We start from the raw sequence: 12944 nt of genomic DNA, 5'->3' as shown, positions 1-12944 counted from the left end.
CTAGGGCTAATTCCTTCATTAGGTTTTATCTTCCAATCAAAAGAAATAGCTCTTTCTACAGCCTACCTTAGATAAATATAAATGCTGTTAACAATCCTTCAAAACCAAAATTTTACTATGTCAAATGAATAATATTTGGATACAAAAGAGGAGACTTTTAAAACAAAAAATGTAGATAAACTATAAAGGATGCAAAGTAAAGCAACAGTAACAAAACTCTAAGGACATGTCTTGTGTGCATCCACAGAAGCTTTCACAACCATAAAACAAACATCAATGCATCTTACCTCTATCATTATATGAAAGGCGTGCTTGTGAAGAAAAAAACACAGGCAAAAGAAATTACGATTCATATTCAGAATGAAATGAAAAATGACACATCAGTTACAAAGGTGAAAGAATGATTTAGCTTTTTAAGAGTTGACAGTGAGTTAATGGGCTATATTTTTAAGATAAGAATTAAAAACACATTCCTTATAAACAGAGGAAAGTGTTATTTTTAAAAATATAAAGGAAAAATTCGTAGACATACCTATTAGGGTGCTAGTAAATAAATTTTGATGTAAAAATAACTCCAAATTACCTGATACAATGGGCTTCAAGCCAGCGAATAAATTTTAAATTTTACGTATTTCTTGAAAAGATTTTAAAGTATAAAGCATGAGTGTAAACAGGCAATTCTGGGGAATATAGGAGCTGCAATTAGCTTCTGAACAGCAGAGGGCAGTATTGCCTTTAACAACTGCCAGGAAACAAGCCTGAGGAAATCCAGTTGTCTCAGACTAGGGATTCTAACTTTCATGAGTGTGCATACATGTGTAGGCATCTGTGCATGGAGGTTAGGGGATAACCTCAGGTGTCATTCCAAAAGTGCCATTTCCAAGTGGCCTCGAACTCCCCACCAGGCTAGGCTGGCAGCAAGCCCCAGGAATACACTGTCTCTGCTTTTTCAGTGCTGGGATCACAAACATGCAGCATCACACCCAGCTGGCCTGCCTGCCTGCCTGCCTGTTTGGTTTGCTTTCTTTTCTCTTCCTTTCATGTGTGTTCTAAGGATCATACTTATATGTTCACGCTTATAAAGCCCTTTGGAGTTGTGATGTCTCTCCAGCTCTAGGATTTGTTTGTTTTGTGTTGTGCTGTTGTGTTAATTTGGAGGGGTTTTTTTGAATGCTGTTTTGGGGGTTTTCTGTTTTCATTTTGTTTTGAGATTTTTGGTTTTGTTTGTTTGGTTTTGGGGGTTTTTTGTTTTGGTTTGTTTTGGTTTGCTTTGATTTTGTTTGTTTGTTTGTTTGTTTGTTTGGTCTTTTTAACAGTTTTCATAAGAATCTGTGAAATTTCCTATTTCCAGGGAGTGAATTACCTCACTCACCTTGTTGGAAGGCACTAACAGGATGAAACACGGAATGCTATGGTGGCTATGAATGTGCTCAGGAAAGACAAACCAGGAAGAAAACACAAAGAACGATGGCCAGAATTAAACAAAACCTGGTGATAAACTAGCCCTGTTATAACCCTCCCTGTCCAGCTGTAGCAACACGAATAAATCAGAATAGAGCCTAACGGAACAGGATTTAAATGACATAGTTCACAGTCTGAATTAAGCATTTGTTAGTAGTCCAAAATATGATTCCAGTGTTAAGACAACTTTAAACTTAGGAAGTATGTGACAACCAAATAGTAGTTCCTTGAAAATAAGTACCTAGGCACGTTTCTCAGTCTGTGGCTAGTTAGGCAGGAAAAGAGAACAAGTCACCACAGAAGAGATAATTGCCTGAATTTTAAATTAAGTAAAATACATATTAGCCACTGCTATGGAGCCTGAAAACTCCAAACAGATGAGCACATTCCCCAGTTGCCACTATTTCTACAGAGAACAGTGCCACTAACAAAAGAAATGACAATTCACTTTCCGATACCAGTTGTTTGCTGGACTTTTATCCTGTGATAATCATCCAAGGCTATTCATTATCCATCAAAACCCAGCTTAATCCTACCATAGCATGAGATAACCTCTCTTTCACAGGGACTGCGAAGGCACAAGAATCACTGGGATCTTGTTTAAGTACAAGAACTTTCAGAGCTAACGAAGTCAGTGCAAGTAAATGTTAATCTTAGAAAGTATTATGCCTACTCAGGAAACTTCCTAACTAATGAAGAGAATAAGCTATAAAATAACCAACACAAAAGTGAATGAAGATAAAATCAAGCCTTAATGTGATAAAAAAACGGGCAAGGCAAAAAACAAAACAAAAACAAAACTAAAATAACAAGAGGCACCATGACATTCTTTGTCTAAGTAGAAACTGTTACAGTACAGTCAAAACAGGCAAATGAAATCACTGACTGTACAGATATAAGTTCACCAAACAAAATAGTCTGGATTCACAAAATGGAAATGGTGGCTTTGAGTACTCAGTCCTGAAACTGTAAGTAACTACAAATCAAATCAGTACCTTAATGCCAGGTAATTAGGTTTCCAGATTAGAAAGAGACTTGCTGCTTATCAAGAAGGAATGAAATTACTGCCAAACATCAGAAAACAGAAAACTTCATTCACCCATTCATTTATTCACTCATTCAAACAAAATTTACTGACTATATTGTTCATGTCAAGAACTAACTATTCAGGCTCTTATAAACTTCACAGAAGATGGACTAATTGATATTTGCACCAACAAATGTATAATTAAAATGTAAAAGCAGTAAAAAGAAGTTACTACCTTGTTGAGTATCTGTTAAAATAACCTCACTTAAAAAAACTGGCTAGTTTTTCCCTGAGAGCACCCTGAAATAAATAAATAAATAAATAAATAAATAAATAAATAAATAAATAAATAAATAAATCTATAGAGGGACTGATAGGAATGGAAACATCACTGGTACACATCCTAGAATTTAGATTACACACGCCCATGGACAAGCGCTACATTTATTGCAAACTTGATTTGGAAACAGCAATCATTACCGGCGAACGGGAAGAACTGAGACGTCCGAGTGGAGCTATTTGGTAGGCGGTTAGCTACATAATCTAAAATTCAAATCCTTCTAAACATAGACTTTTATGTACCGCTCATAAATACACATACAACAAGTACTACAAAGTTTATTATTTATTTAACCCAACACACACACACACACAGAGAGACAGAGACAGAGACAGAGAGAGAAAAAGAGAGACATTGAGAAATATCTTAAGTGTATCTAGCTAGGCAGTAAGTAGTTTCCAATTATATTTATTTTTGACACCACAATAACAATGTCTTCTTATGACTATCAAATGTGCATACTATGTGAAAAGTGACAAATTCTGAACGTGTCTTCTCTTAGACATTTAATTATCATACATTCTTAGAAATGTCACAAGTCTTCATTTTTTAGACCATCAATAAACAAGAACAGAAATAAAATCCATAATGAAATAAGACAGTAACTTCAGAACAAATATGTCTAAAGGAGAGAAAGACAGGCATATATTAATAGATGACTAAGTGTGTGTACACAGAAGTAAATTCTGGTATGTGAAAATTATTTAACTACCAGACTGTATAGGCACAAGACTGTATACCATATAGGGTATATTCACTATGAAACAGTGAACTCTAATGAATTTTCCTTAATTTAGTTTTCTATGGACCCCATCAAGTTACTTATTAAAATAACCTGTCCAATCAGTGGACATTTATTCCTGAGAAATGGGCAGACATTACCATTTGGGCCAGGATTATAAGTCAGGTCACTTTACCTATTAGTGCCTTTTCTCATCAATAAAATGAACTTGACAACATATTTCAGAGTACAGCAGTAGCAGTTTCTATTAAAATTATTCCTTTTGATTGGTTCTGAAGCTGTGACAAAAAGGACAATGAGCACTTTAACACTGGTCAACACCTCAAATGCAATCCTCTGGACAGTACCGACTGTCAATCAGATCTTTCCTCCAGTGCCCCTCCTTTCAGAATCTTTCCCTTCATTTCCAAGCAGCAGAGCTAAATAAGCAGCTTGTTTTCCCCTTTGCTGCCAGCGGTGAGCTCCAAGAGAGCAGGCAGGCAGGCAGGCAGGCAGGCAGGCAGGCAGGCAGGCAGGCAGGCAGGCAGGCAGGCAGGCAGGCAGGCAGGCAGAGAGCACCCTGCACCTGTACTGAACAGCATGCTTAGTGCAGGGCAAGCGCCAAAACCAGGAGGCAGCCCACAGTATTTACTTCATTAACAAGTGAGCTTTCCTACTGCTACCACTTCAAAAGAATAGAGAAGGGTTGTAATGCACTGGCACAGCTGAGAATGAAGGAAGAGGTCTAGGATAAGGTCCAGGAAATGAGACTGATACAGAAAAGCAAAGGTTGGCTGGTCTCCTCCTGCTAATACTTGCTCTCTGGAGAAGAGTGAGTGTGTCCTCTGGTCTACACCTGGGAGTCTATTTCCAGGTGAAGGAAAAGCTGCACTGCAGACGATAAGAGCTGAATGGGTCACCTGCAGCAGTCTGTTTGTCACCAGAGCACTCAGAAAACTCACTTTCATGAATTAAGTATAGTATACGATTTTACTATAACTGGGCTAAGCTCCATGGTTTTTGTCTTCCTCTCATCCCCTTTTGCTTTTGGATACAGAAATTTTAGTCAATTTCTAAATAACTATATTTAAGCACTTGTAAATAGAAAAAAAATTACCTTCTTAGTGAAGGTAATTTTCCAAGCTGTGTGTCTATTAATAATTTCTAAAAATTTGCTTAGAAGTATACTTTAAATCAAGGTGCAAATTTAGTTACTGAATCAAAAAAATTATATATATACATATATATATATCACAGTGTGACACAAAAGGAAAAACATCTATAGCAATCTTGCACCATTATTAAAAATATACATATACAAAGAGGTACAAGTTTAAAACAGCATTATATCATTATTTTGAGCATGGTTGGAAATAATTATGACATATAGATTCTCCTATCAGAAATCTCATACAAACTACTAAACTGGTAAAATACATATATCACTGTATACCTTAAATGTACAAAATTTGTACCAACACACATTAAATTTTGGTATTTCCTGAGCATGCAATAGCACTCTACTAAGTTTCATTTAAAGATACATCTTTTAAGGGATTGAGATAAACAGCACATCAAGCTGAAAAGCTATTTTTCTATACTGTTATAGTCTGTAAAAGAAAAATAGTATATTTAATAGTTCATAAGAGAGAAAATACATAAACTAAAACAGATGAGGCTAGAAAAAGGTATCCAAGGATATATGCCAATCAAAATCATTTACAGAAAGTGATAAAAGAAATGCAAATGATTTCTTTCCTTTTTTGATACAACTCATTCTAAATAATTTGTGTCCATTCATCCAAGTCCTGATTCAAGCAGAAGAGAAACAACATGTATTAATAAACTGTAGCCATTAAGCAGTCAACCTACTTTTCTACCAGCTTCCTCCCAGATTTAAACATTCCATCCTTCAGGATAACTCCTTAAAACAAGAAAGTAAAAAAACTCAAGAACAGCTTCAGGAAATCCATGAAACTGTCCAGATTCACTAGGTCCCTCTCTGCCACAGTAAGCAACAAAAGCTGAGAGTCCATCACAGACCTAACAAGCTAAGCTGTAAAAAGACCCAGAAGAGCAAAAGCTGAAAGGAATACTCTTGAGACCAGACCAGCTGCCTAGTAGTGGCAATCAGCCGAACTGCCTAAAATAGGTTTAGACCAGAGTCACTGATAAAGGACAGTCTCCAACCTGTTGGGCTACCTGCATGGTTGTGCAAAGCACTCCAGGTTTTGTGAGCAGTCACCCATACTAGGGTGGGTTTTGGTAATGTAGCTAGCTGTCTTTGAGTCATATTTGTTTCTATAAGTGACACATTGATTGTAACCCCAATCAAACTCAAGGTTCACCAAGCTGGACTTTGATGGTATTTGTTCATTTGTCTGTTGTGGGATTCCTATCTAGGGTGAACAGACAGGTGTGCTGAACCTGCCCAGGAAAAAAATTGTCACAATATTCAAAATGGATCAGACCTAAAAACCTCCTTCCTGTGTGGTCCATAGAAAATCCTATGTAAGCTGCCAAGGGAGGGAAGTAATTTTGAATCCAGCCCAGTTGTGACACCTCTGAACCACAACAATAACCAACACAATGAGATGTCCATCAAGATGCAGTAAGTGTAACCAACAGCATCTGATTGCACTAAAGACCCACTCAACAGGAGGAAAATAATGCCTGGTACTGAAAATATAGCCAGATTCCCAGGGCTAATAAGGCCATGGACCTTAGAAAAGGATCTACTGCCACTGTTTTCCTAGGTCAGCATAATCCTTTACAATACTCTAAATCTTAGTCGAATATGCAGATAAGTAAGTAAAGCTACTGCTTACCCAGAAGCCTCTCTTTACAGCAAATGGAGACAAAGGGGACACAGCAGAGTGGCAGAGTGCATCTGCATCACTGCTTCTGTGTCTATGGCTCAGAGACGATTACATAAGACAGGGTGGGAAAATGTCAAGACCAGGAAGTACCAGGAAGTCTGGGCAAGAGTCTTACCTAGAAATGACTGCATAAACAGGTATTATCACCAAAAAAGAGAAATCTCATAGGATTTTACCCCTAGATAAAGAACCAGGCAATTAATAGGTGCAGAAAATGGAAAACTAGTCTTTCCCAGGGATAAATTTCCTAACAAAGGAATCCAAAGCCATACACATAAACAACAAAATCAGACTCAGCAGGTTTTATCTTTACATTTATGCGTACACACAGGTAACAAAAGTAGAGAAAAAGAAGCTGTCAAAGTGAGAGTGAGGCAGGAAAACATGGGAGGAGCTGGAGGAAGAGAACTTGGTGTGTGCCTACAGGAGCAAGGCAAAGGGCAAAGGGATGATGTAATTCTATTTTAAGTAAAAAGGTATTTTTAAAGGTGTGCTTCTATAAATGCTAAACATTATCAATAAAAATTAGCAATTTTCCCCTACATCTTCCCCAAGAAAGAAAGGAACACATTTCCCTAGATTGGCCTCAGTGTTTCCCTACAACTTGGTTTCTCACCACTCTTCAGGGGTTGTGTATATAGGGTCACAATGAAGGGGAAAACCCTATGAGGCATTTTCAGAGAGGACTTAGTTTCTCAGAGGGTAGTCGTTTGGCACAGCATGAAATGTCATCCTATTATTGCTTTAATATTAAGGTCAATGGTTACTATGCATGCTCAACTTGGGGATCCCCAACATGAAATGCCATGCTCCATCTCAAACCAACAACTAAGCAGACGTCATGAAGACGATGCCACTTTAAAAAGAACAATGTTGCAATACTAAAGCGCTAGTGATACAGCCTTTTGAAATGAACAAAAAGCTAACTTTGTATCCTATTTAAGGAAAGCAATTTCTAGACTCTAATCATTATCAAGTGGCAGGTATTATAAACAGGAAACTTAAGTTCACAAACAGTTTTCCTGAAACCACATTAACTCTTTACCACAATAGGCTTAACAATAGAGTCAGTCCGTCAATTCCCTCATACCATGACTCACTATCACCAGAAAAACCAGTTTGATTCAATTTACTCACTGTGGATGAGCCTCTTCCTATGTGTGGAAAGAGTTCCAGCATAAGCGAAAGAAAACTGACCTATATAATACAAAGAGAGGCTGCGTCTTGAGTCTGGGATCATGTCACTGTCTTATAAAAGCTAGGAATACTTCAGCTTATTGTACATCCTCCAAAAAATGTAGATTCATCTCAAGGCAAGGTTCTAAAAGTACCTGGATGTTATTTCAGGAACTCCTGGGGTTAATCTTACCATCTCCATGAGACTCTACAGAAAACAAACTCAACCCTGCACCCAGTACTTTTGGGATGCTCATCTGTACTTTGTCTTCAAGAGCTTAGGAAAAATGAAATATGATACAGTATGTACACAGTATGTATATAGATTACTATGAGCTTTTCTCTCCTGGGGCTATTTAGCTGAAAGAGAAGAGAAAATATAATTACAACTCTAGATATGTATGCTAGATGACTTTGGGTATAACATGGAGAAAAAAATCAGAAGACAGTGTATGGTGGACGACATATGATGGGGTGCAAAGCAGTAAGAGCCCTTGAGGACTTCTAATCACAGAAGCAACATAATCTAATGTGTAGAAACTATTCTAGCAATGGCAGAGGTGAAGGAGAGCATGAAAGCAAGAAGACCAGCTGTAAGGTTACAGAGACATCTATAACCTCAAAGGCAGAAACATTCTGAATGCAATACCATCAAGATAAAAGGTGGAGAATGGGGTCTGGAAAATGGCAGAGTTAAGAGCATTAGTTCTCCACCTTTCATCTCAGATGACTGTGAAAGCAGGGACACCATGAAACAATGGTGATTTATAAAGAAACAGCTCTGAGTTATAAAGAAACATCAGTACCTTCAATTATTAATCACACAGAGACATGCCTTGCCTGTATCCTTAATCATGCTAGATTAGTTTACAGTGAATGTTTTTTGTTCATTATAAAGAACCATAATTAAAGAGACACAGATTTTAAATTATGTATATCCTAATATCACTGAAGATAATACTAATAAAAATATTCTAAATAAACGCTGTCTTTACTATAATGACTCCCATTACTTAACTGACATAACCAACTTATTGATATTGCTAAGATCAAGTCCTTTCCGGATATCAGTTTACTCATAAACCAGCCATTAGCTAAAGATTTGGAAGTTTCTCTAAGAAATAAAAAAAAGTATGCCATTTTCATAAAGAACTTAAACATGGTGCAAAGAAATGTTCTTGGCAAGACTGCAAGATCTTGTCCTAACAGGTCTTTTGACTGGGAAGGTGGGCACCTAGCAGGTAAAGCACAGGCATGTCCTCGAGACTTGAAGTGTACAGTACATCTCATCTACCCATTCGTTAATACTTACGAATGCTTTAAACAGTCAGTGCACACTGGTAAAATCAAGCCAGTAGCCAGAAATTTCTGTCTATGACCCAATCGCTTTTTAAAAATGTTTTCTACATTTTCAAACAACTTTTAAAGGAGAGCGATGAGTGTGTGTTTTCTGTACAGTGTGACGTGTGCTCTTTCCTCTTCCTAAGAGGCTGACAGAGACCATGGTAGTGTCACTGTCAGAGGCACAAGAACTACTCAGTACCTAAAGCAGTTAGGTAAGCTAGACTACCGGTAACGTGATAGAGATGCTGGAGATGTCACTGAATGACCTAACTAGTATTCAAAAGTGTCTGCTGCTGTCTGAAAAGAGGAGCAAGATAGAAAAGCAAAGGAAGCAAAGCTTGAGAAACACTGTGGATCACATTCCAACATACTTGGAGTCTTTTATATACACTCTGATACTTGTAAGCTTTTATACATCACAGTTTATCTATAATCTAATATTACGCACTAGTCCTGTGAGATAAAAATTAATTAAGCCAGTCCTTATTAAATATACTTTTTCAAAAGCTCCATTCTACACTTTCAGAAGTATGGTTGAGCAATGTGAGTGTTTTAACAAATCCCAAAGATGATACTTACATACCAGTATCACAATTTAGAAGTCAATAAAAAGAAGCCCTTTGTGTGTTTGACTTGTGTATGTGTGTATGTATAATTATGCATAACACCACCCTAGAACAAGCACTTAAATAATCAGTAAATGCTTGAAGTAATTACCTCCAATTATTTTTAAATTTAAAAGGATTACAAAATTTATATAAAAACTCTCACCAAAAATGAGACTCAAACCATGCAAGTTAACTGTGTCAGACAAAGTCTAAGGTGACCAGAATGAGATTCCACATAAAAAAAATGCCATTTTGCACACAGTTTGAAATCCAAAAAAAGTTTAAGTCAGTTCAGGGTTGTCCCTTTTTATAAAAATTTGTCCATGCCAAGATACTCAATCACAAAAGTGACTCCTTGTTTTTCATCATTCCTAAACACACACAAAAATATCAACAGCAGCAAACATCTGAAACCCAGAAAGGATACTTATAACAGGTCTCGGTCTATTATTTATGAATTCTAACAGTGTCTTTCCTTTCTTAAGAAAATGTTAAACTCTTAATTAGTACTTCTTATGAAAGTCATCTAATATATAGAATCATGCATGAGCGCATATGTGTGCGCGGACACACACACACACATACACACACACACACAGAGAGAGAGAGAGAGAGAGAGAGAGAGAGAGAGAGAGAGAGAGACAAAGAGACAAAGAGACAAAGAGAGAGAGGAATATCTTAACAACACTCGCATACCAGCATTGGATATATTTCAATGTTCTATCTATATTAATGTTCAAAATTTCCTTTAATAAAAATTCCATTAATTATATAAAAGTTCCTTTAAATGTGTTTTTTAGGTTTTTCTGTCACATTTATGAATCTAGGGTAATTTCAGAGAATTATTAGGGCACAAAGTACTTTACTTTCTTTTCTAAATTTAGATACTAAAACAAAATTTTAAAGCCATTGACAGAATGGAAGTTATCTACGACTGGGTTTATTTTTCTGTATGCATTTTTCAAAGATTACAGAGATCAAAGAGCTGATGCAACAACATATGGTTAGGTATGATCATATAAATAATGCTTAGATAGAGGAATTGTTCTTATCACTAAAATACCAGATTCTCCTAATTTCTTTTATCAAGTTTTTTTTTCCATTTTGCCTACTAATATTAAAAAAAAAAAAAAAAAAAAACACACAGTTAAACTAAGAGGCCCAAGGTATTCCAATCTTAAAGAATTAAAAAAAAAAAAAAAAAAAAACCACCACGGTAAAAATTAGAATTTAGAAATAGCTCAAAGAAATATAAATCAAAGTTATCAGTTTTCTTGGGTGTGCAGATTATTAGCTACTTAGATGAAAAGTCCTGTGTGGCACTGGACTAATGACTATCTACATACTGGATAATAAAGAAAGTTCAGGGTCTTTAAATCTGATTACCCAGTTCAAATTTTCAGGATAATTTTAAGTGAGTAATCAGACACTTTTTAAAGTTTTTACTATCCAATTAATATTTGCTGTGCTGTAAACAAATCAACACACCTGAATTAGCAGTAAAACATGGTAAAAAAAAATATTTATCTGCAACTTGTATTTGAAAGATCTCAGATATATATCCCAAAAGCCTTTAGAAAACTTCCCTTTTCCAAACATTCTTGCCTAACTTTGTGGATCACTTCTACAGTCAGGGCTTTGGCAAAGCAGAATAGAGAAGAGCACAGAGAAGACTGAGACCACCTTCTCATCATTGAGAACTTCAATATGGAAGCAGAGGGTGTTCCGTACTCAAGGCTCCGGGTAACAGTGAGACTACAGAGGAGATTATCGGATGATGCCAAGACCTGACACTACTGCAACCTTTAAGTAAAGTTTACAACATACAAAATTAGTAAGACTGCAATCAGGTGTAGTTTCCATGACAATAAACATTCCAAAATGAACTCCAAAGAAAATAACTAAAGACATTACTCAGTTTACTTCAGTTACTACTTCTTTAAAATATAAAATGTATAAAAGAAAATACAGGACAATAACTTACCTGAGTAGGAACAAGTACAGGAGGGTAGGCCATCTTGTGATGTCTGTACACCCAAAACGCACAAATGACAATCCCCGCAATTAACATAAGTGGTACCAAGGAATACAGCAGGATGTTGTAGTAGGGTGGTTTCGGGGTAACAGGATTTGATGTGGCTGTGAAAGAGGGGAGAGGAAATGGCTCGGATTTGGTTTACACGATCCTATAATAAGTCGTTACCACAGCTGGGGGCTGGAAAGTGGGGGATGGAGTATAAGAAAGCAGTAGTAAATTACTCAACACAAAATATTTCCTTTTCAATCTACTAGCAGAACAAGCATGTATTTTCAATATACACTTACGCTGTGTGACTTCCATCTCCGGAAAATAAGAGAACTTTTCATTACACATATTGCCCTCACAGCAACAAAAGTACACTTCAGGGCTGTCTTTTTTTTCTATACAATCAGTCCTATTTAAAAAGGCAAAGAATAAAAATAAAGAATAATTAATATATATAGCATTATACTGACCCCACAATAGATGAATTCTTTCTGAGACAGGAGTCATTATATTCAAATTCAAGGCATTCCTGAGTATCCAATAATCAATTCTTAAAACTAAAACTGTTCCTAGACTTCTGTTAGTAAATCTCAACAGAAAAACCAAACATCTGAGTGTATGATGATCACACTGACTTCCTCAGACTATTGCTTTAATGTGGTTAAATGAGCAATCTAAGGTAACTATCTCCTTTGTGTTCTTTTTAATTATTAGAGAAGCCTGGAGAAGAACATAAAGTCAGTGAGGCAATTTAGTCTAGGAGTTGCATTTGCTCATGGGAAATATAGCTTCCTATTTTGTGAATATGAAAAACTGACAACTAGATATAAAGCTAAGTAAACACACACACACACACACAAACACACACACACACAAACACACACACACACACACACACACACACACAAATGATGTGAACTTGTATCTCATGAACAGAATTTACTTGAGCATTAGAGACCCAAATTAGCTTTTCTCACAGTAGTAGATTTACAATTCTTGAGCAGATGAACAAATTTGTACTTTAAGAAAACAAAAGCAGGAGACTAACGTGAACAACGAACACAAAGAGCCTTGTCCCTCAGACTGATGACAATCAAGACAAACTAAAATAAAATGAAAAGCAGCAGTCTCGATAAGAGCTACTCTCGATGCAAGCTTCAATCAGCTACTGAGAAACAGCTACATCAATCTGTCCTTTCCAAACCAACCTTACCGCTCTCGAACACCACGAGCCGACTTAGTGTAGCACTCAGCAATAACTGAGACAGCTCCAAAGGAAAGCTCAAGTTCAAGAGCTAATGGCTTTACCAGTGTCAAACTCTAAAGAGAATCTAGTAATGTCAGCTTAGAAGAAATTAAAAG

At 36.5% G+C, this 12944-nt stretch overlaps 1 protein-coding gene across 2 annotated transcripts in view; it reads right to left on the bottom strand.

Annotated features, from left to right (window-relative positions):
• The window catches only part of Acvr2a (activin A receptor type 2A), an 81818-nt gene that overhangs the window by 16989 nt on the left and 51885 nt on the right, over positions 1–12944 (bottom strand). The window contains exons 3-5 of one of the 2 annotated variants that reach the window (XM_087650282.1): positions 11882–11991; positions 11541–11695; positions 288–311 (exon numbers count right to left, since the gene is read on the bottom strand). In XM_087650282.1, coding sequence (XP_087506408.1) covers positions 288–311; positions 11541–11695; positions 11882–11991 — 289 coding nt within the window. 2 annotated transcript variants of the gene reach the window in all.

This window comes from Rattus norvegicus, chromosome 3, assembly GCF_021556685.1.
Source record: "Rattus norvegicus strain SHRSP/BbbUtx chromosome 3, alternate assembly SHRSP_T2T, whole genome shotgun sequence".
NCBI classification, from domain to species: domain Eukaryota; kingdom Metazoa; phylum Chordata; class Mammalia; order Rodentia; family Muridae; genus Rattus; species Rattus norvegicus.
This window is presented reverse-complemented; position numbering and strand designations above follow the sequence as displayed.